This window comes from Furipterus horrens, unplaced genomic scaffold (assembly GCF_987537825.1).
Source record: "Furipterus horrens unplaced genomic scaffold, mFurHor1.1.pri manual_scaffold_12, whole genome shotgun sequence".
Lineage (NCBI taxonomy): Eukaryota > Metazoa > Chordata > Mammalia > Chiroptera > Furipteridae > Furipterus > Furipterus horrens.
Window position 1 is genome coordinate 77,855,764 of NW_028327182.1, and position 19,738 is coordinate 77,875,501.

General features: G+C 47.2%; 1 protein-coding gene across 1 annotated transcript; it reads right to left on the bottom strand.

The window, feature by feature from the left end:
* Window positions 1–340: 340 nt before the first annotated feature.
* EIF4EBP1 (eukaryotic translation initiation factor 4E binding protein 1) lies at window positions 341–18,640 on the bottom strand. Its single transcript, XM_090258065.1, has 3 exons — window positions 18,431–18,640; window positions 2,368–2,547; window positions 341–779 (listed from the first exon to the last, which is right to left on the bottom strand). Exons 1-3 carry the CDS (start codon window positions 18,573–18,575, stop codon window positions 748–750), a joined length of 357 nt encoding a protein of 118 aa, XP_090114191.1. The 5' UTR covers window positions 18,576–18,640; the 3' UTR covers window positions 341–747.
* Window positions 18,641–19,738: the final 1,098 nt, after the last annotated feature.

Consider the following 19,738-nt stretch of genomic DNA (forward strand, 5'->3'; position numbering starts at 1 on the left):
TTGACAAGTGCTATGAGCCCAGACCTTGTGAAGTCCATGTTAGCCACTGACTCTTGGTCAAAGGTCATCCATTCCTGAGCACATCCTATGATGAGAAACACCTTCTGTTCCTCAGCGAAGACCCAGTTCGAACCCAGCCCCATGTCTATAGTGTGCTCTTTTAACTTCCGAGCTGGTCTTCTGAGCTGTAAAATGAGGATAACCCTTGACTACTAGGTTGCAGGATCAGTATGAGATTCAAATGAGATGATATATAGGAAAGTGCTTCACATGCATTGTGCAATAGTAATTGGTGTTATTTACCCCTATGGAGTTGAAAAGACCTCAGACAGAAGCCAACTCTTGGCCCTGGGGCGAAGGTGGCTTTTATTTCCTCTTAGGGAAGGAAGGGGAGGGGAACTTTCCCAGGCACACCAACCTAAGGAAGGGGTGGGTGTGCCTTCAGAGGAAGAGCCATGATCATTCAGAAGATCTCCCTCCATGTCCACTTCCTGGCCCCAGGCTGCAGGGTGTGTGTTCAAGTCACTCCCCTTGGGTGCCAGCTCCTGCATGAGTGGAGGCACATAGAGGTATCTGCTGGTGTTCAACAAGAGGAAGGGGGAGCTGGTGTCCTGACTGAGGGAGCAGAGGACTGGGGTGGTCCACTCCACACCCAATGCTCCCAGGATGATAACTGGCTGGTGTGGTTCTCCTCCTGAGAAGGGCCAGAGAGGCCCAGAGGCATTGCTCGATCTGATGGCTGGTCCCTTAAATGTCCATCTCAAACTGTGACTCTTCACCTGGGGGGAGATAAAGGACAGAAGGTCAGGTGAGCAATGAGCAACTGGCAGGACTGACATTTTAGAGGTCAGGGAGAGGGATTAGCTTTTCATTTTGATGTTCTTACAAAAAGAGCAGAGGCCAGATTTACATTTCCAAGGAGAATGGAGGGAGGGGGGGACTATACTAGGTATTCTTGTAAACACAGGCCGGAAGGTGCCCCATCCAGCTGTGTCCTCTTCCCAAATCCCAAAGAAAAAGCAGAGAGCACATCTCCCACAGGAGGTCACAGTCCTGAATTTTGTATAAGTTATACTATTTTTAATAAGAATGAACGGTTACTTGTGAATTGACATAAACACAATTTCATAGAAAAATATTCCTTAAGCCCTGGCCAATGTGGCTCAAGAAGGGTTGGGCACTGTCCTGCAAAGCAAAAGAAAGATTGCAGGTTTGATTCCCAATTGGGGCACATGCCTGGGTTGTGGGTTCGATCCCCAGTAGGGGCATGTATGAGAGGCAACTGATCAGTATTTCCTTCACATCGATGGTTTGTTCCCTCCTTCTCTTTCTCCCTCCCTACCCCTGTCTCTAAAATTAAATAAATAAAATGTTTGAAAAAAAAAAGGAAAGAAAAGAAAAATAGTTCTTATTGCTCTCTGTGTCACTTCCCTACTGTCTCTTGCTCTCCAAGTCTGAAAGGCAAGGCAACTGTCTCCTTGGGCTGTGACGTCCCCAAGGTAATTATGAGGCATGTCCTGCAGGCCCTGAGTAGATGAATTCTGCTGCTGTCAGCAGAGCCAGCCCAACCCGAGGTCCCAGCTGCTTCCTGTCTGTCCCCGTTGTACTGCCTTCTGGGTGAAGAGTGAGCAGGTCCCAGGCCGACTCAGTTTGTCTGCACATGCTTATACTGCATCCTCCCACAGTGGGCAAGCTCAGATGCTCAGACACGTCAGTTATGGTGCCACAAAAACTATACTCACACACACCTCTGCCGGGGATGCTGCTCTGATTACTTGGGGAGAGGAATGGGGGGACCAGAAGGGTTTAGAGACCCCATGGCAAACCTGCAGGAACAACTGGTTACATTGTTTCTACCCGTTTTCATTAAGAATTCATTAGTGGACCAGCACCCTGACAGAAGGCATCCCGGATGCCTTTCTGAGCCTGTTAGACATGTTATATTCGCAGAGGACAAGTACACCACGTCTTTGAAAAGTTGTCTGTTGCACATGAACATCGTGAGTGTGTTTCAAGTGTTGTACGTACAAGGTAGTGCTTTAGGGACAATTATATAAAGGGGCACACTTGTGGAAGTTGCTATGTGGAACCTCTCCCATTTCAATCAAGCTCCCCACTGATCTGATTACCTAATGAGGCCAAATCATCTTTCCTGGGGTACTTGGGCCCCATTCATGGGGAAAGCTGGTATTGATGAAAGTTTTCCCACCATCCCCCTAATCCTTACTCTGACCCTCTGACTCTGAGTTGCTCCACAGGTGGGGCAGTCACCATCACTCCCTCCCTGGAATTCCCCCTATGGGACAGAACTCTTGTGCCCCATACATTTCCATCCCAAGAAGAGGTTGACCAAGCCCAGCCACTCACTGCCTGCTGGCTTATCTTCGGTGCTGTTTTGCAGGTGGTTCCGGCTGGTTTCCAGGGGGGGCTCATCACTTAAAGGGCTAGTGACCCCCGGAATGGTGGGCAGGTCCCGTGGGGGTGTTTTGGTCACAGGTGAGTTCCGACACTCCATCAGGAACTTCCGGTCATAGATGATCCTGGTACCTAGAAAGGAACAGGGACGTTGGTAAAGCCATCTTGAACCCCCTGCCTGCTCATTTTTCTGCTTCTTTGAGGCATGGCTGCAGCAGAGCCAGCAGGCTTTCCTGTAAATGCCGGACCTATAAAAGGAGTGAGACTTATTCAGATGCCTGTCTTTAGCCAAGGACTCTGCTGCCACCAAACCACCCTGACTCCCCGTTACAAGGGGTGCTCTGATGGAAAACGAGGCCCACTGGCCACCAGACTGCACCCTTCCTCCCCTCAGAGCTTTGCACACCCTGTGCTCTCTCCGTAAAGCCCACCAACTCACTCACCTAATGGGTGTTCAATGTTATTACTTGTGACCATCACATCCCACTGTGGAAAAGGAGCATTTTTTACTTTTCAATTCCATCCTTGCAGTACCTCCCCGTAGGATATCCAGAATCTTTAACTCCATTTTACAAATGAACGAACAGAAAAATAAAGTGATTCCCCAATTAGTGAAAATGAGAACTTTCCTGCCTGGGCTTTGTAGAGAGGAGTGATTCAGAGGCTCCTGCTCTGCCCCTGGCGTGGGTTTGCCCATTGCTCTGAGGTGTCACCACACTTCAGGGTTTGTCCATGGTCTGCGATCCATTCATTTTCTTTTTGTTCTCCTTTCAGAAGCCTCGCCTAGGGTGAGCTCTGTGTCTTATGGAATTATTCACTATCCTAAAACCACGCCCTAGGCCCATCCTGTGATACTTCAAAAAGGAGTGTTTTCTAAAGTACAGGTCTCAGGGTCCTTGTGGGAGACCCAGCTGACTCACCGAATAACAGTGAACAGTGAGAGGTTATTCCTGTTTGGTCTTTGTCTAATCCTGATCACCTCTGAAGCACCAGTAATATAATATCTCACTAACATTTGCTGATTGTTCCCTTTCAACAAGGGCAGGCCTCAGGTTCAAAGCTTTCAGCAGGCAGGGGGATCTAGCAAGAACTTAAAACTGTCTTGTTATTATATTTCTTTTTATAGTTACCTTCTATTTATGGCAAGTGAATCTAGTTTTCCATATTTAGTCATGGTATCAAGTTTCCTTTTAATACACAATAGGATATAATTTAAAACAGGGTGGGGCAAAAGTAGGTTTGCAATTATTTGTATGGAAAATAATACAATAATTAATAAATAATAATACAAGAATAAACTCTGTGCTTCCTGTACTCACAACTGTAAACCTACGTTTGCCCCACCTTCTATAACAGTAAGTTATATAATACATAATGTATGACATAAAATATAATAAAAATGAGATTAAAAGGTAAGGTGACAAGAAAATACATTAAATACGTGCACAAGTAGAATGCAAGGTATGATGAAAACTGCAGCTGAAAGATGAATGGCCAGAATTTAGAAGCCATGACTTCAGGAATGCCCTTTCTTATCAATAACCCTGAAATATCTCCCTCACAGAAGAGCTGTGAGCAGTGACACTCCAATAGCTGGGATTTAATTCTCGAAGTTAACCACAGGACTCTCTGTTTACCCCTGGAAAGGAACCACCTGCATCTCTGAGCTCTGAGCAGGAGTTCCCGAGGTTGGGCTCCAGGTGCTTGGGAGGATCCCGGATGCTGAAGGAGGAAGAACGGGAGCTCCACCTGCTTCCACGGTTGTCCCAGTCTGACCCTGGCTCCATCTGGGCTGTCACCTAGTCTTGCTCTCCTGGTCGGAGAGGCAATAATACTGAAGCTAACAGCCCTGCTCATCATCCCCAGGTGGTTAAAGTTCACAGTTCACATTTGCTGGAGGGAGGGGTGTAATAAAACACAGAGCTGGGGCTGCACTTGAGGCTCTACTACCAGGCATCTGTGCCACTGACCTTGTGTACCTCACCCTCTGTGCCTGCCCCTTCCCCATTTGGGCATCAGTTTCCTCAACTGTAATACGACGGATTGTGTGCTTATGAAGCAAGGAGGTTATAAATGGAGAATGGTCCCCTCTACTTGAGCAGAGATGTCCTGGCTTCAGAGATGGGACCACTTTCCTCTGTTACTTAATTCTCCAGGCTTAGCAATTTACCTCATCTCCTTGCTTCCCTGCACCTTTGCTTTTCGGTTGATTTGTTGGCTATAGAGTGGGAACTGACCCTATCAGAGTGGAACCTAAGAGCTGGGGATTCAGCAGTCTTTAAAAAAAGAACTTGGAGGTCAGCAGCTTCTGGAAAGGTCCTTTAAAGATCACCAGCCCTCAGTAATATTTTTTAAAAATATTTATTTATTTACTTACTTATTTATGGGGGGGCACAGGGATAAAAAGAGAGAGAAGCATCTATCTGTTGTTGCACTTATTTATGCAATTCATTGGTTGATTCTTGTATGTGTCCTCACTGGGAATCGAACCTACAACATTGGTGTATTGAGATGACACTCTAACCAACTGAGCTACCTAGCCAGAGCACCCAGTGATCTTTTTTTAAAATTGTGATAAAACATAAATAACAAAATTTACCATCTTAACCATTCACATTGTTGTGCAACCAAACTCCAGAACTCATTTCTTCTTGCAAAACTGAAACTCTGTAACCAGTAAACAACTCATTTCCCTCTCCCGTGAACCCCTGGCAAACCACCGTTCCACTTTCTGCCTCTGTGGCTTGGACTCCTCTAGGTCCCTCATGTAAGTGGAATTATACAGTACTTTTCTCTTTAGGACTGGCTCATCCCACTTAGCATGTTTTCAAGGTTCACCTATGTGGTGGCAGCATGTACCAGAATTTCCTTCCTTTTTAAGGCTGAGTAGTATTCCATTATACGGAGATACCACGTTTTGTGCATCCACAGGCACTTGGGTTGCTTCCACCTTTAGGCTACATATTGTGAATAATGCTGCTAAGGGTGTGCAAATATTTCTTTGAAACCTTGCTTTCAAGTCGTAGGGGTATATACCCCAAAGAGCCCCTGGCAATTTTTAAATCATTAATTACGCTTAAAAGAGAAAAAGAAACAGCCTTTGTGCCCTTTCTCTTATAGCTAGAGCACTTCATTAAAAATTAAAATCCTAATTTGTGCTAATAAAATCCATACACTAAGTGATGGGAGACGTGCCAGCAGCACGAGGGTATTTCAGCTGCAGAGGGTAAACAGTGGTGTTCAGAAAATCAGCTGACAAGGCACCAAGCCTAGGAGGGGAGGAGCAGGAGGGGACCACAAAGCCACTTCTGACTCAGTTGGGGCCAAGGAGGAACAGAAGCTACAGATCAATGTGGTGGAAATATTTCCTACGAAGCTCTTTGTCTTGTTAAGCCTTTTTTCTTCCATCCCTTCATGGGATTCACCACTACACAGCTTCAGTTTAACAGGGATCTTCTGGAAATTCCCTAAACCTCCCACAGATGAGGAAAACTTAACAAAACACATGCAATTCCATATAGTCAAAAATAGGAACCCTTGGCTGAAAACACTGCTGTGGTCTCCCGGTGCTGGGGACTTGGCCTGCATATAGGGACAGGAAATGGACACCAGAGGGGGATGCCAAGGTCTCTGCAAGGAGCTAAGCAGCAGCAGCTGGAGGGGGCTAGTCAGCTGTGGTCTTATGGAGCTTACAACAGGAAGCAAGTGGGGCTGGCCCAGAGAACCCCAAATTCAGGAATTAGAGGCCTCATGGCAAATGAAATGGGGGCTGATAACAGGGAGAGGTGTCTTCGGTTCCTCACCCCAGGAGGGAGGGGAAATTGAGTTAAAGTTGACCTCTAAATGGTAAGCCTGAAATCCCCTGCCCTGTTCTGCTTCAAGATAATGAATAAAGATAAAGACATAAAGAAACTGATTTGGAGAGGGGGTTCCCAGTGAAAAAAATCCAGCTAGCTACCAGATTGAGCCCCCCAGTCTCCAGAACGCACAAGGGGCTTCCAGTCAGCTCTTGAGCACTTCACTCTTAAATATAAACTGCCAAATGCCCCCACACATTTCTGAGAATAAATTAACAGGAGGAAACATATAATAAAGGAAGCAGATGATTTCAAAGAACAGAAAGACAAAAATATGAATAGGCAAAAAGATAAATCAGAGATTTGATATTGGATAATAGGAAGTTAAGAAAGAGAAGAGCCCTAGCTGGGTTTGATCCCTGGTCAGGGCACATACCTAAGTTGTAGGTTCAATCCCCAGTTAGGGCACATATCTAGGTTGCCGGTTCAATCCCTGGTTGCAGTAAGTATGGGAGGCAACCAATGTCTCTCTCTCTTTCTCTCTCTCAAATCAATAAATATATCCTCTGGTGAGAATTAGAGAAAAATAAAAGAGAGAGAGGAAGAGAAGAAATTGGTAAAAAGAATTTACTTAAATAGAAAAAAAAGGATTTTCCTGAATTAAAAGAGATGAGTCTTAAAATGTCCTTTGAGTATCTAGGGCAATGAATTAAAAACACCAATTTAACATTCACTGCGATACTTCACAATACCAAGAATAAAGAGAAAATCGTAAAATCTCCCAGAAAGAGGGAATAAAAACAACAGGTGTACACAGGACTGGGAATAAGAATGGTAGAAAATTTCTTAATGGCAGCGCTGGAAGCCTGAAGACTGTGTCAAGCTTGAACAGAATCCATTCTGACTTAGTTTTACACTCAGCCCAAAACTAATCAAGTAAAAGTGGAATAAGGATATTTTCAGAAAGCTACAGGAGGACGTATTCTACTGAAATGAGAGGAAGACAACAGGCTTCAGGGAATGCTATGTCGACAGCTGTGTGGCAGGTTCAGAGCAGCCCAACCGTGTTAGTTCAGGAAAGGGGGCGGGGAACGGACCCATATATTCAGAAGGCTGACTGCATGTGCAAAACCATAATAAGAGGTGCTGGAGGGTGTGGGAAGACTTACTTGAATGAAAACTAAGCACACTTTTAAATAAAGCAATTTTCTTGAAAGTTGTTTAAAAATGTAAACACTATTATTGTAAACCACTTGGCTCATCAAGTCATAGCAATAAAAATAATGAATATGTATTTTAAAAAATTTGTGATATAATTATTTTTGGAGAATGAGAGGAGCGGAAGAGGATGTACACATGCTAATAAATTATCATCTATCAAAAAAGTAAGTCAATAGATAAAATCAATAAAAAGTTAGAAATATAGAGATAAATCACCCAGAAAACAGCTGAAAAATGTTGTCATTAGTTGCTTCTGAAGAGTGAATAGGGGCAAAAGGGGCAAGAGGTTACTGTTTTGTTAGAAGCCTTTCAGTACTTCTAAGTTTTAGCTTTTTACATGTATAAACTATTTACATATAGTATCTTTAAAATACTTTTATTAAGAAAAAAATCAAGCACATACAAAAGTAGACAGAATAATATAATTATACACACAAAAAAAACCTTGTATTTATTTATTTTAAACTAAGGCATAGCTTAAATAAATTATGGATTAGACCTACAGTGTAATTCTGTGAAGCTACTATTTGAAACAAGAAAAGTGTACATTGCTCACAATATATCGTATGAGAAAGAGTCACAGAACTATATGTAGTTTATGTTTGGTTACCTTTGGGGATAAGATAAGGATTAAAGCAAAAAAAAAAAAGAAAAGTAATAAAGTAATAATAATAACCCAACCAAACATTTTTACACTGAGCATTTTTTTAAATACAAAATTCTAATAAAGTTATAGGGACAATAAGCAAACAAATAAAGATACAGGGTCAGAATTTTCTTTTCTAGTAAGTCAAGTTAAAACTGCCTCAACTAGAACTACGTAGACTCCTCCCACCCACCCTCAAAGCCCAGCGGCCCTCAGCTGGGCTGGAGAAGTGGCGCGGTGAACTCACCCCTCTAGCACATCTCTGGGCTGGTGTGTACTAACCCCAGTCCACACTACACTTGACTCCTATGAACTGTATTCAAGGACGGGCACTACGGCAACCCAGTGACAAGTGCTAACTCCTCACCTACACAGCAGCCATCTTTGTTCCATCCTATGCCCCAAAAGTAGGCGTTGGGTGTCATGTACCAGCACCATGCTAGGCGCTAGGGATATAAGCAACAGTTAGAGCTTCCTGACCTTGGACGCTCATAATTTAGTCACAGGAGAAGGACCTAAAAACAAATGAATACAGTTAACTGTGTGAAGTCTAAAAATAGAGGCGTATGTGGGGACCACAGAGGGACAGGGGACATACCCACCCTGTGCATGCCAGTGGGGACAGAGAGGGGAATCCAGAACCCAGAGCCTTGTCCCCCAGCAGGGCAGGAGTAGAACAGAGGTGGGTTTCCCCACATTTCAAACCATCTGTGTAGCTGGGGTCCTGTTGTTGCGGGGTTCAGGAGGAGGGTAGAGGTCAAGCTTTGGTCTTGAACTACCTACCTGTAGAGAAGAACGGAGGCTGTTTTCTAATCAAAAGCCTATTTATTTGTTTATTTTAATCCTCACCAGAGGATATGCTTATTGATTTTAGAGAGAGGAAGGGAGAGAGAAACATTGATGTGAGAAACATCAATCGGTTGCCTCCCACGGGCACCCCAACCCGGGGATCGAGACCACAGCCTTTTGGTGTATGGGACGACACTCCAATCAACTGAGCCACCCCGCAGGGCTGTAAGCCTTTTTAAATGAATCACCATATAAGCACGTGTGGGGAAAGTGTAAGTTCAGCGGCCTGAGCTCCCTGCCCTGTGGGGAGAGCGGTTAAGGCCACACCTCAGGAGACTACTTGCTGCTCTTCCTAAAGCCTGGTGGTTAGAAACCCAACTCTAATCACTCTGGGCAAATTATTACTCAATTTCTTCTTCTGGAGCATGGGGATGATGACGATGATAGTGCCAATGTCGGGGCACATTAGAGCGGTGACTGACACAAAGTACGCTCTACAAACAAATCCTAGCTATTATCTTGACCAGTATGGCTTCAAGTGACATATTTTACCCTTTTTTGGGTCCTATCACACCAGGGACCCATATATGGGACAAAACAAGGGAGAGAAAAACAACCCTGGAAAGAGACCTGGGGGAAGGGGAATATGAGAGAGGGGAAGGGCATCCTCCATCCTTCTTTGGACCAAAGAAACATGCCTCAATAACCATTATGAGCTTTGGCACGTCTGGTAAACAGTGTCTTTTGGGACTTTAAACTCCAGGTGTGCACCAAATGCAAGAATGTGTGTGGTATGTTTTCTCAAGGCATGTTCTGTGGTGAGGACAGTTTACTTGAAGATATAAAGTGACTTAGATGTTCCCCCAGGGTCTGGTTTCCTCACCTGTAAACAAGGGTGGTAGATTAGGCTCATGGAACTATTTTTAAAGCATCAACCCTGCGCCAGGCTTTGTAGGTAATCTCTAGGGTCTGTTCCAGCTCTGATATGCTAGCATTTATTTTTAGGATCTCCTTGTTGGCAGGCGCTTAAAGTGGTACAAACAGCACGGGGCCCGAAGGCAGAAGTTCTGGGCTCAGACCTGGGGCCACCGTGTACTAGTCCCTTGACTCCAATTATTAGCAAAGCCTGCACCTCCCAGGAGCCTCATGAAGAATAAGATAACAAGTGTCTTGACTCCTTTTTTGAGAATAAACCATGACATCCACACAAATGCTATTATAAGAAAATCACTTAGGAAAGCACACACAAGCAGGAGACTGAGGAATATTTACTCCTGTCCTCTGCAGCCAGGACAGTGCTCAAAATCGTGTATTGCATAAATGAAGGCCAAGGTTTTCAGGTAAGGTGGCTATAGCAGTCCTTGTCTATCATCACTGCCTGCCTGAGGGCCAGACCCTGCACTCACAGCCTGACATGCTGGGTCTCAGTGTCCCCCAAAACCCCCCAATGAGGGAGAATACATTAATTACCCTCAACTCAGAGACAGGAAACTGAGGCTCAGAAAGGCTGCCCCCACAGCCAGCCAGACATTCAGTGGCAGACCTAGCCTGTCTTATCTCCAATCCTAAACAGCAGCCTTTGTTTAAAATTAGCAAGGCAGACAGGCTATTGCATCTCAGCCAGCACTGGCAACTGGAAAAGTTACAGGGGTCTTCAGACTTTTAGTTCTGAGTGTTTGGCTGGAACGGGACGTTTCCTGAGAAGCCTGCCTTAACTTCTCCTCTACCTCCCCGCAGCACCCACACTCAGTTCCAAATGCTGCTGGATGCGCCTCCTGTAAATTGAGCCGAGCTCATCCCTCACTTCCCCCTGGGCCTCCCCAGGCAGCATTCTTCCCCTGAGCGGGATGTGAGGCCCAGCAAGAGTACAAGAATGGAATTCCTAGAACTGCTGTTCCCATTCCAGGGAAAGGGAGAGCATTTCACAACGGGGTCAGGGGGAGGTTTGAATGACGGCACTCAGATGCAAGCCTGAGCGGCCTGTGGACAAAATAATCTGGACAGTTTTAAATTCAGCTCTCACCAGCTCTGTGTCAACCTGGAGGCAAGTGCACAGGTGTGCCAGGATCCAGCATGTACCCCCCCACCGCCACTACCACCAGGCAGGAACCGCAAGTATCTGGGCAGCTTTTCTGGCTAAGTTGTTTAGCCAGCACAGCCGATTTGTCAGGGAAAGTCTTGGTGAGAGAAGCAGAGAGATATTTCTTCACCTCTGCCCCCACCAGCTCTGCAAAGGGAACCGAGATCCCAGCGTTTCTCATGCAGGAATCTTGTGAAGCTCCTCAAATACCAACTAGGGGCCATCAGCAAATGGCAATGGGCCCTTCTGGCTAGTCCCTCTCTTCAAAGGAATTCCCTTGAAGGGAATAAGGCCAGTTTATTGAAAATAAACAGGAGGAACAAGGCTTTTACAGAGACTTTCAAAACAAAACAGCTAAGGTAATTATTCTAGGGGCTGGCCAAGCTCCTTCCTCTTTTCTCACTCCCCCAAATACTTCAAAATGCACCTGTGCAGAGCAGGGTAAGGGGACCCCTGAAATTCATTACCAATAGGGAGTGCCCTTCTGAAATGCCTCCTGTAACACAGAAATACATGCTATCCTTGGATAGGGGAGGGGCATTGTTTTTTGTGTAAATTTGTGTCCCAACCCCCAGTACACCTCAATGTGTTCAATATTTGGACATAAGGTCTTTAAAGAGGCCATTAGTTAAAATGAAGCCACTGAGGCCCTGGCCAGGTTCGTCCTTTGGTTGGAGTGTCATGGCATACACCAAAAGTTTGTGGGTTCGATTCCTGGTCAGGGCACATACGTAGGTGTGGGTTCGATTCCTGTTTGGGGTGTGTACAGGGGGCAACCGATCAATTTTCCTCTCTCCGTTCCCCCCACCCCCCCGTCTTTGAAATCAATGAACATATCCTCCAGTGACGATTAAAAACAAAAAAAAAATTTTTAATGAAGCCATTGGGGTGGGGCCTTAATCCAATATGCTGGTGTCCTTATGAGAGACACTAGAGAGGAACAAACCACGGCCAAAACCACAACCACAACCACGACCATGACTATGTGAGAAGCAGTAAGAGGGTGGCTGTCTATAAGCCAAGTACAGGGGCCTCAGGAAAACCAACCCGGCCGGCACTTTGATCTTGGACTTCCAGCCTCCAAAACAGTGAGAAAATAAATTTCTATTGTTTAAGCCACCCAGATTGGGTATTTCATTATGGCAGCTCTGGGAAAGTAATATAGGCCTGCTTTACCATTTTCTTCTGAAGCACTGATGAAAGAAATCTGTTTTCACACACATACTCTCTCTAAGACAAGAGACCTAATTCTTATCCTGCACACTCTATGCATCACCAGGAAACCAAAGGGAGCTCTCAACCTGCCTGCACCTCCTGGTATTCTCCCTCCTACACACTTTTGGACTGCTGGGTTCAAAACCTCAACTCCATCCTATTGTCAGTACGTACTCCAGAAAAATCAAGGATATTCAAGGGGGAGGGCAGAGCAAGTGTGGGCTCCTCTGAAGACTGCTCCCAGAGCCCGGCCACTTGAAGGGGAAAGAGAAGGTAGGCTGGGTAGTGGTGAGCAAGAAGAGGCATGACAGAAAGTGAAATGTATTGTCCAGGGATCTGGCATCATGGCCATCTGTACGGTTTGCTTGGTGGAGCTGGCCAAAGCCCTTAAAAATGGGGCATGGGAGCTATGACTCAATGTTTTCCAGGTGTCCTCTGTTCTTAACCCAAAGTGGATTCATAGGCTTGTGATTCTGGTTTGCTTCTACACCTGGCCGTGGCTCTGCTGGCCAGTTAAGTTCCCTCAAGGTACCATTTTTTGAGCCTTGGCCCTAGTGGAAAATGGTCTGAAAACGTGGCCCCGCAAACTCCTCCCATCCTTGTTCACACAAGCAGCTTCCCCCATTCAAAGGCAGTTACCCCCCTACGCCCACCCTTTGAATCTGGGCTAGCCCTCTGTCTTGCTTTGACCAACAGAATACAATGTTTAAGTGATGCTATGTGACTTCTGAGCCGGGGCCTTAAGAGGCCTTGCAAACTGCCAACTAAATAAGCTCAGGTTAAGACTGTTGAATGGCATGAGAGCAAGAGGACAGAGAACTCCCAGCCTTCCTGGTGTCCCCAGCAATGCTCAGATATGTGGGTTAGGCCACCTTGGACCCTCTCTAGCCAAGGGCAATCCAGCTGTCAACTGTAAGTGAGTGCAGGCAAGATCATCAAGGGATGCCCAAGTAGCCCTAAGAATGGAAACAACAGATTGTTGTTGTCAAAGCTACTAGTTTTGTGATGGCTTTTTAGACAGCAATAGCTAACTGATAGTGACATTCTCATCAACACAAGCATCTCTGGGCAACTGGTTAGCCGTGATACTCGGGGCCGGGTCTCTGAGCTCTCTCAGTGAACTTTCATGGGCATAGACATTGGATTACAAGGCCCCTTTTGTTGCCCATGTCCTTGAGCACCCAAATACCACAGGCAGATGTCACTTCCTCCTGCCTAGTCAAGGATGTTGGGTGCAAACATGTATATAAGGAGCATCAATCCCTGTGTCTGGGTCTGGCCCCAAAACTGACTTGTTCAATATAAAAAAGTTATTTCCTTCTACTTTCTGCTCAATAATAATAGTGAAAGGTATGCCTTGGCTGGTGTGGCTCAGTGGATTGAGTGCTGGCCTGCAAATTGAAAGGCTGCTGGTTCGATAGGCAGTCAAGGCACACGCCTGGGTTGCAGGCCAGGTCCTCAGTTGGTGGCATACAAGAGGTAACCAATCGATGTATCACTCGCACATTGTTGTTTCTCTCCCTCTCTTTCTCCCTCCCTTCCCCTCTCTCTAAAAGTAAATAAAATCTTTAAAAAATAAAAATAATAATAGAGAAAAATAATAGCAGTAATACTATTCTCTGCAATACTGGAATACGTGGGAAAGTTGAGAGAAAGTAAGTTTCTGCCCAGAACATCCCAAGATAAACAATTATACCCTGTAAATGTTGTCATTAAGACAGCTCAGACCAGGGCCTGCTGGTAAAAAAAGAAGGTCACCTGAAAATGCTTTCATTCCAGGATTCTCCTCAACCTTTCACATTCTAGACACCGGACCTGGCACTCAGTCGTGGAGACACAAAGATGAATAAGACTGCTCTGGAAGAACTTTTTGGCTAAGCTAGTGAACAAACACATAAACAAATACACGTGATTCATTTGTTATGAATGATAACAGAGGAAGTACACTGGCATGGATCTAGATAAGACCAGAAAGTAACAGGTTTTTCATTTGTTTGAACATGCAAGAAACTGTGTACGAATGAAAAGTTTTTGTTAAAAACTTTCACCTTGGGAAGCCAGTCTGTTTTCAGTACTGTTGCTCCCTTCTAATTTCTCTTATGGAACAACATTGAATAAAGTCCCATATAAGAAAATACCTACAGATAAAGATGGTACCACTCTCCCTGCCTTTTCAATAAATTTGGTACTAAAGGACTTTTTTGCTCTTTCAGGGAAAAAAAATCAAAATCCTCTTTCAATTAATAAAGGCCCGTTGCCTTTGAGGATATTGAAATATATATATAAGCCTTTGAATGCAATTAAAATCTAAGAGCTGTGTCTGCATTGTTAGAATGTGAGGCCTACCAGGGTGACTTCTCTGAGTGGGCAGTTCTCACTTGAGTATCATACAAGCCCTACTGGTTATAGGTTGGGGGTTGTCTGTCTAAATGCTTCATTCTAGGGATACAACTTTGATGCTTATAATTCTATTTCCTCAACTACATGCTTAAAATTCACCTTCTTCAGATAGAAATCTAGGCCCTTGAGGTTAGACTGCCTTCCAATTCTGGATGTGGTAAATGCCTTAAAAACAGGGAGGATGCTGGTGTGGCTCATTGGACTGAGCGCCGACCAGCAAACCAAAGGGTTGCCGGTTCGATTCCCAGTCAGGGAACGTTCCTGGGTTGCGGCCCAGGTCCCCAGTTGGGGGCATGCAAGAGACAACTGCACATTGATGCTTCTCTTCCTCTTTCTCCTTCCCTTCCCCTCTCTAAAAATAAAATAAGTAAAATCTTTTAAAAAAAACCCAAAACAGAGAGGCTCATGGGCCTCAGAGGGAGATTGGAGTGCTCTACAACACAGCCCCCATCAAAGTCTCTGATGAGGGACATACAGTGGAATGTTCTAAATGCTTTAAAAGGAAGCTCAGGTCAGTGTGAAAAGACGTCCATATTTCCCTCGCTGCCTTAATGTCCAAGTCCTTTTAACCTGTCCTTAATAATGAGACAGTCTCTTTCATGTGACTAAGGCCTTGGGATACTGGCTGTGCTCTGGCTTCAGTGCTCAGAGACCTCCCCCTCTTCCCGGCACTATCTGTTCCATAGCCAAACACTTGGGAGCTGCTCCAAGGTAAGCTTCCTGGGCACAGACTTTGTTTGTCTAACCAAACAAGGTGTCATGAACACCTGTAGTCCTACCTACCTACCTCGGATTAACCTTATCCAGGTATAGAGCTTAAGTATGACTACCACCCAAACAACCCCTGTAGGCTTTAGGGTCAAACATCCAACATGTAACTGGGAATGCAGAGGTTAGTGGGGGTGGGGTGGAGCAAAGGAAGGTTTCTGACCCATTGAAACATTCTGTTGATTTATGGTACCACTGGACTCAAGACTCCAATGGACTCAAATATTTATAAACGACACTCCTTTCAGCAAATTCCTCTTGAGTTCTTCAGACATTTAACTTCAGATCACTGGCTCAGCCTGTGTGTGTATGTGCATGTGTGGTGGTGGTGGTGGTCCTGGTGGTGGTGAAGGTAAATGACCATGGAAGGTAAACTGGAGTCATGGGAATGGAAATGGTTCAAATCAACTGCTGCTCCTTTTCCTCCAGGGACAAACACTGCAATGCCATATGCAGCAAGAGTGACCGCTGGACACTCTCTCCAACAGCTGCTGATGCCTCCTATAAACGAATGCAGGCACCCATGCAGACTCTCTCCAGACTCTGGTTTAAAGACTGATGCCAAACCCAACCTCAAGAGAAGTTTACTTGGATAGAAGCATCACTTTTAGCCAGGCCCCAAGATCTAAAAAGGGGAGGGAAGTCACATTCCACTAACTCCTAAGTACAGTGGTCCCCCCTTATCCATGGGGGACACATTCCAAAACCCCTAGAGGATGACTGAAACCACAATAGTAGTGCACCCCAAGTGACTAACAGGTGGTTAGTATATTCAGTGTGTATTTGCTGGACAAAGAGATGATTCACTACCCAGGTGGGGCAGAGAAAGTTGTCATATGATTTCATCATGATCAGAATAATGTGCAATTTAAAACTTAGAAATTGTCTATTTCTTGAATTTTCCACTTAATCTTTGCAGAGCATGGATAACTGAAATGGAGGAAAGTGAAACCATGGATAAACACAGGACTATAATGTTCAGAGTGTGGTATTTAAACCAATCACTGGGAGCTAGTTAGAAATACAGACTCTCAGGCTCTGCCCCAGAATCTACAGAATCAGAATCTGCATTTAAATGAGGTCCCCGGATAATTCATAGGCACACTGAAGACTGAGAAACAGCACTTTAGACTGGAGCAAAAGGACACCAGGATGACCTTTCCTCATTAGTTCAAACTTTTTTTTTTTTTTAGATCAAGTGTGTTTTGGAGGAAGATGTCACACCTTGGCTAACTAAGGCAGGCCAGATTTGCTAATTGAGGCCAGGGTTCTCTGGTTATAGACAGTGAGCTGTGCCTGAACCACTGGACACCCCAGACAAGAAAGACCTGGCTTTAGGCTCTGGGCACTGCTAGCGTTCTCCCAGTTGGCCTCAGAAACTAAGTTACACTCTGATGCAGAAGCCCATTCCCCTCTCTCCCAACTAAAGACCCTCAAAGAGAGGAGAATTTGTTGTGGTCTGCCCCCAAACACCCATTTCCTAGTCCAAAGTGAGAAGTAGGGAGTTCCCTATATGAACAATATTGCTGGGTATTGCTTCCAATCTGATCTGTCCCCATCTAGAAACAAAAGGTGCAAAAAAGGGCTTCCAGGACCTTCAGGCCTGCCTCAGTGCCCACCCTGAGCAGACTAGCAGATTCACACCCTTGCTTGAAGAAACCCCCCAAACTGTTGGGAAAGGTCCTGAAAGACACACCATGACACAGAAAAGCAGAGCAGCATGGGAAAGGGAATTTGAATCAAGAGTGGCAGGAAGGGTCCCTGGAAACTTTTCTTTCGGTCACTTTTAATAGGAGAGAGAGCAGTTTCCCCCTCTATGCTTGGCTGCTGCTTCTTGCCCAACTTGGGAAAACGGTGTGACACTGGACAATGGACACATATTTTTAAGCTTTGGGGCCTCAGTGCCACGTTCTGTAGCATAAGGCAGCACGGCGGGACACGGATCCCCTAACAAGTCTAACGTTGTATGTTTTGGATCAAACAGCCCAAGACCTCAGATCTGGCTGTACTCGCTGGTGGTGGGACAGCTGCCTGAGAAAATAAGCATGTGGCCCCGGACGCTGGCAAGAGATGAGGCTGCACTCCGCGCGCCCCGCCCGCGTCTGCCCGCACCCTTGTCTCTCAGCGCAGCGCCAGGATCTGTGGCCGATTTTTGAGCAGTTTGGGCAGCAGCAGTGGAGGAGGGTGTAGGGGAGGGAAGAAAGGCAAAAGGGGGTGAGGGCAGTGCGAGGATGGGAGGGACGTAGTGAGCCACGAGGAGGATTTCATTATGCAAACAGGCGGGCAGGTTTCATCAGCGCCTGTGCGCCGGGGCTCCCGGGCTGGGAGGTAATGCCTGGCTCCCGAGGGCAGCCCAAGGCTGGCCCCAACCTCTGCCAACTCAGCTTCCTCTTCCTCATCCACTCCTAGGGAGGTCACACGGGTCCCCCCTCCCTCCCGGACAGAGGAACGTGTTTTTCTGCACAGCCCTGCCCGAAGCCCCAGGTCCCTCGGCGGAGTTCCCACACCCGAAAACGGGCAATCTGCCGCAGGTGCGGGCGAGGCGCTGCTGGAGCAGGCGAGCACCCTCAGCCCAAAGCCTCCGTCAGAGGGTGCTTGCCCGATGCAAAACTAGGGGTATCTTGGGAAGGAAAAAGGACTCCACAAGTACATTTATCCTAACAGAGAATGCCCGTCCCACCCACCCCCCAAAGCCCTAGGCCAGTCCTCTCCTTGACCTCACCGTATTCCGCCTCGTAAGTGCCCCCAACATCGCCAAGGCGCAGCATGCCCCGGCAAGTGGCAGCCCTGGAAGCGTGCCTATCTGTGTGCGTGGGGGCACTAGGCTGTCTCACCCAGGAGGAAACTAATGGGGCAGTTTGCAACCCCAGCTCTGGAGGACGAACCGAGAAGGCAGGCAACGGGACGCGGCCACTCGCTCGTCCTCTGGGGCCACCTCCGTGACCCTCGCTGCCTCCCTGATGCCCCTTCCCGGTTCTTTCCAGTCACCGCGCCTCTGGGTCTGGTCGCCGCGCCCAATGGTCGGTTCCCAATCCACCCTGCTCTGCCCATTCCGTCCTCCCCATCGCCCGCACCCGGACCCCACGAGCCCGCACCTACCTCCCGGGGTGGTGCTGAAGAGCGTGCCGCCGGGGGTGGTGCTGTAGTCCCCGGGTGGCAGCTGCACACCGTCGCTGAGGACTACCCGGTGAGTGGCGGGGATGGCCCGGCTTGGGGTCTGGCTGCAGCTGCTGCCCCCGGACATGGTCTCCCGCGCACAGTGCCAGCAGCCAGGCTTGGCCCTCCTGCGGTTTCTGCCTGGCCCCGCCTTGCTCCGGCCGGCCCCGCCCAGGGCGGTCCCTTCCGCCTTTCTCTCGATGACCCCTGGGATTTGTAGTCCCCGCGGTGCCGCCGCCCCACCGGCCCCCAAGCAGCTGCCTGCACGTGGGTTCCTCCTCATCCTGCGAGGCCCCCTACCGACCATCGCTTGCGCACAAGTGCCAGCGCCAACCCCGTTTTTCCTACCACTTCGGCTCCTGGGTCCCTCCCGGCCTCACTGGCCGGGGGTGGGCAGGGATGAGGTGGGCGTGGGGGTTCGGGAGGCTGGTCTAGGTTAGAGCATCACTGGGTCGGGGGCGTGCCTGCCCGCTCTGCGGGAATCCTAACCGACCCGGGCCCCTCTGGGAAGGCCCGCAGGAGGACATCAGGCCGCGTGTTACCGGCAGCCGTTCTGTTATGTGCTTTGGTACCTCAGATTAGAAAGTGAGAATTCGCTGGGGATTGAGCATTTACGATGTGGCAGGTTTTGAAGAAATGGCCAAGAACGCTCTCTCCCTGACTTTGGGGAGGGTGTAGAAGACATGAACAAACCATCCAGCTGGGTGATATGGCTAAACCCGGAACGAGATGGAGCAGGAAGGGATAGGACTATCAGTGGAGGCTGAGGGAGGGGGAGGGGTAAGAGTTGATCAAAGAAGTTTCTTTGTAGTCCTTCAAGTTGGGTCTAAGCCCCGCAGGCTGCCTGAGATTTCTAGTCACTCCTTGAGTGGATGAAGGAATGAATCTTCAAGGAAAATGGAGAGAGATAAATGCAAGGAGGCTGGAAAAGCCTGTTGGGTGAGAGAACAGTTAATGTTGCTGTGGCCACAACTTGGGAGAAGAAAAGCGAACAGTTTAAAAGGATATTTGGGGCAAGCTTGTGAAGGATCTTTTCAATTATGTCAAGGTGTCCAGACTTTGTCCTGCAAGGGCAGGAGAGGGCAGAAATCTTTTAGGCTGGGCAATGGCAGGATTTAGTGTTGTTTAGAAAGATAACTGGGGGCTCTGGAGTTAGAACGGACTGCAGGAGGGTGCGGCCCGAGGTAGGTTACTCCTGAGCTAAACTCTAGGCCTACACTGTCCAGTAGGGTAGCCAGTGGGCACATGTCC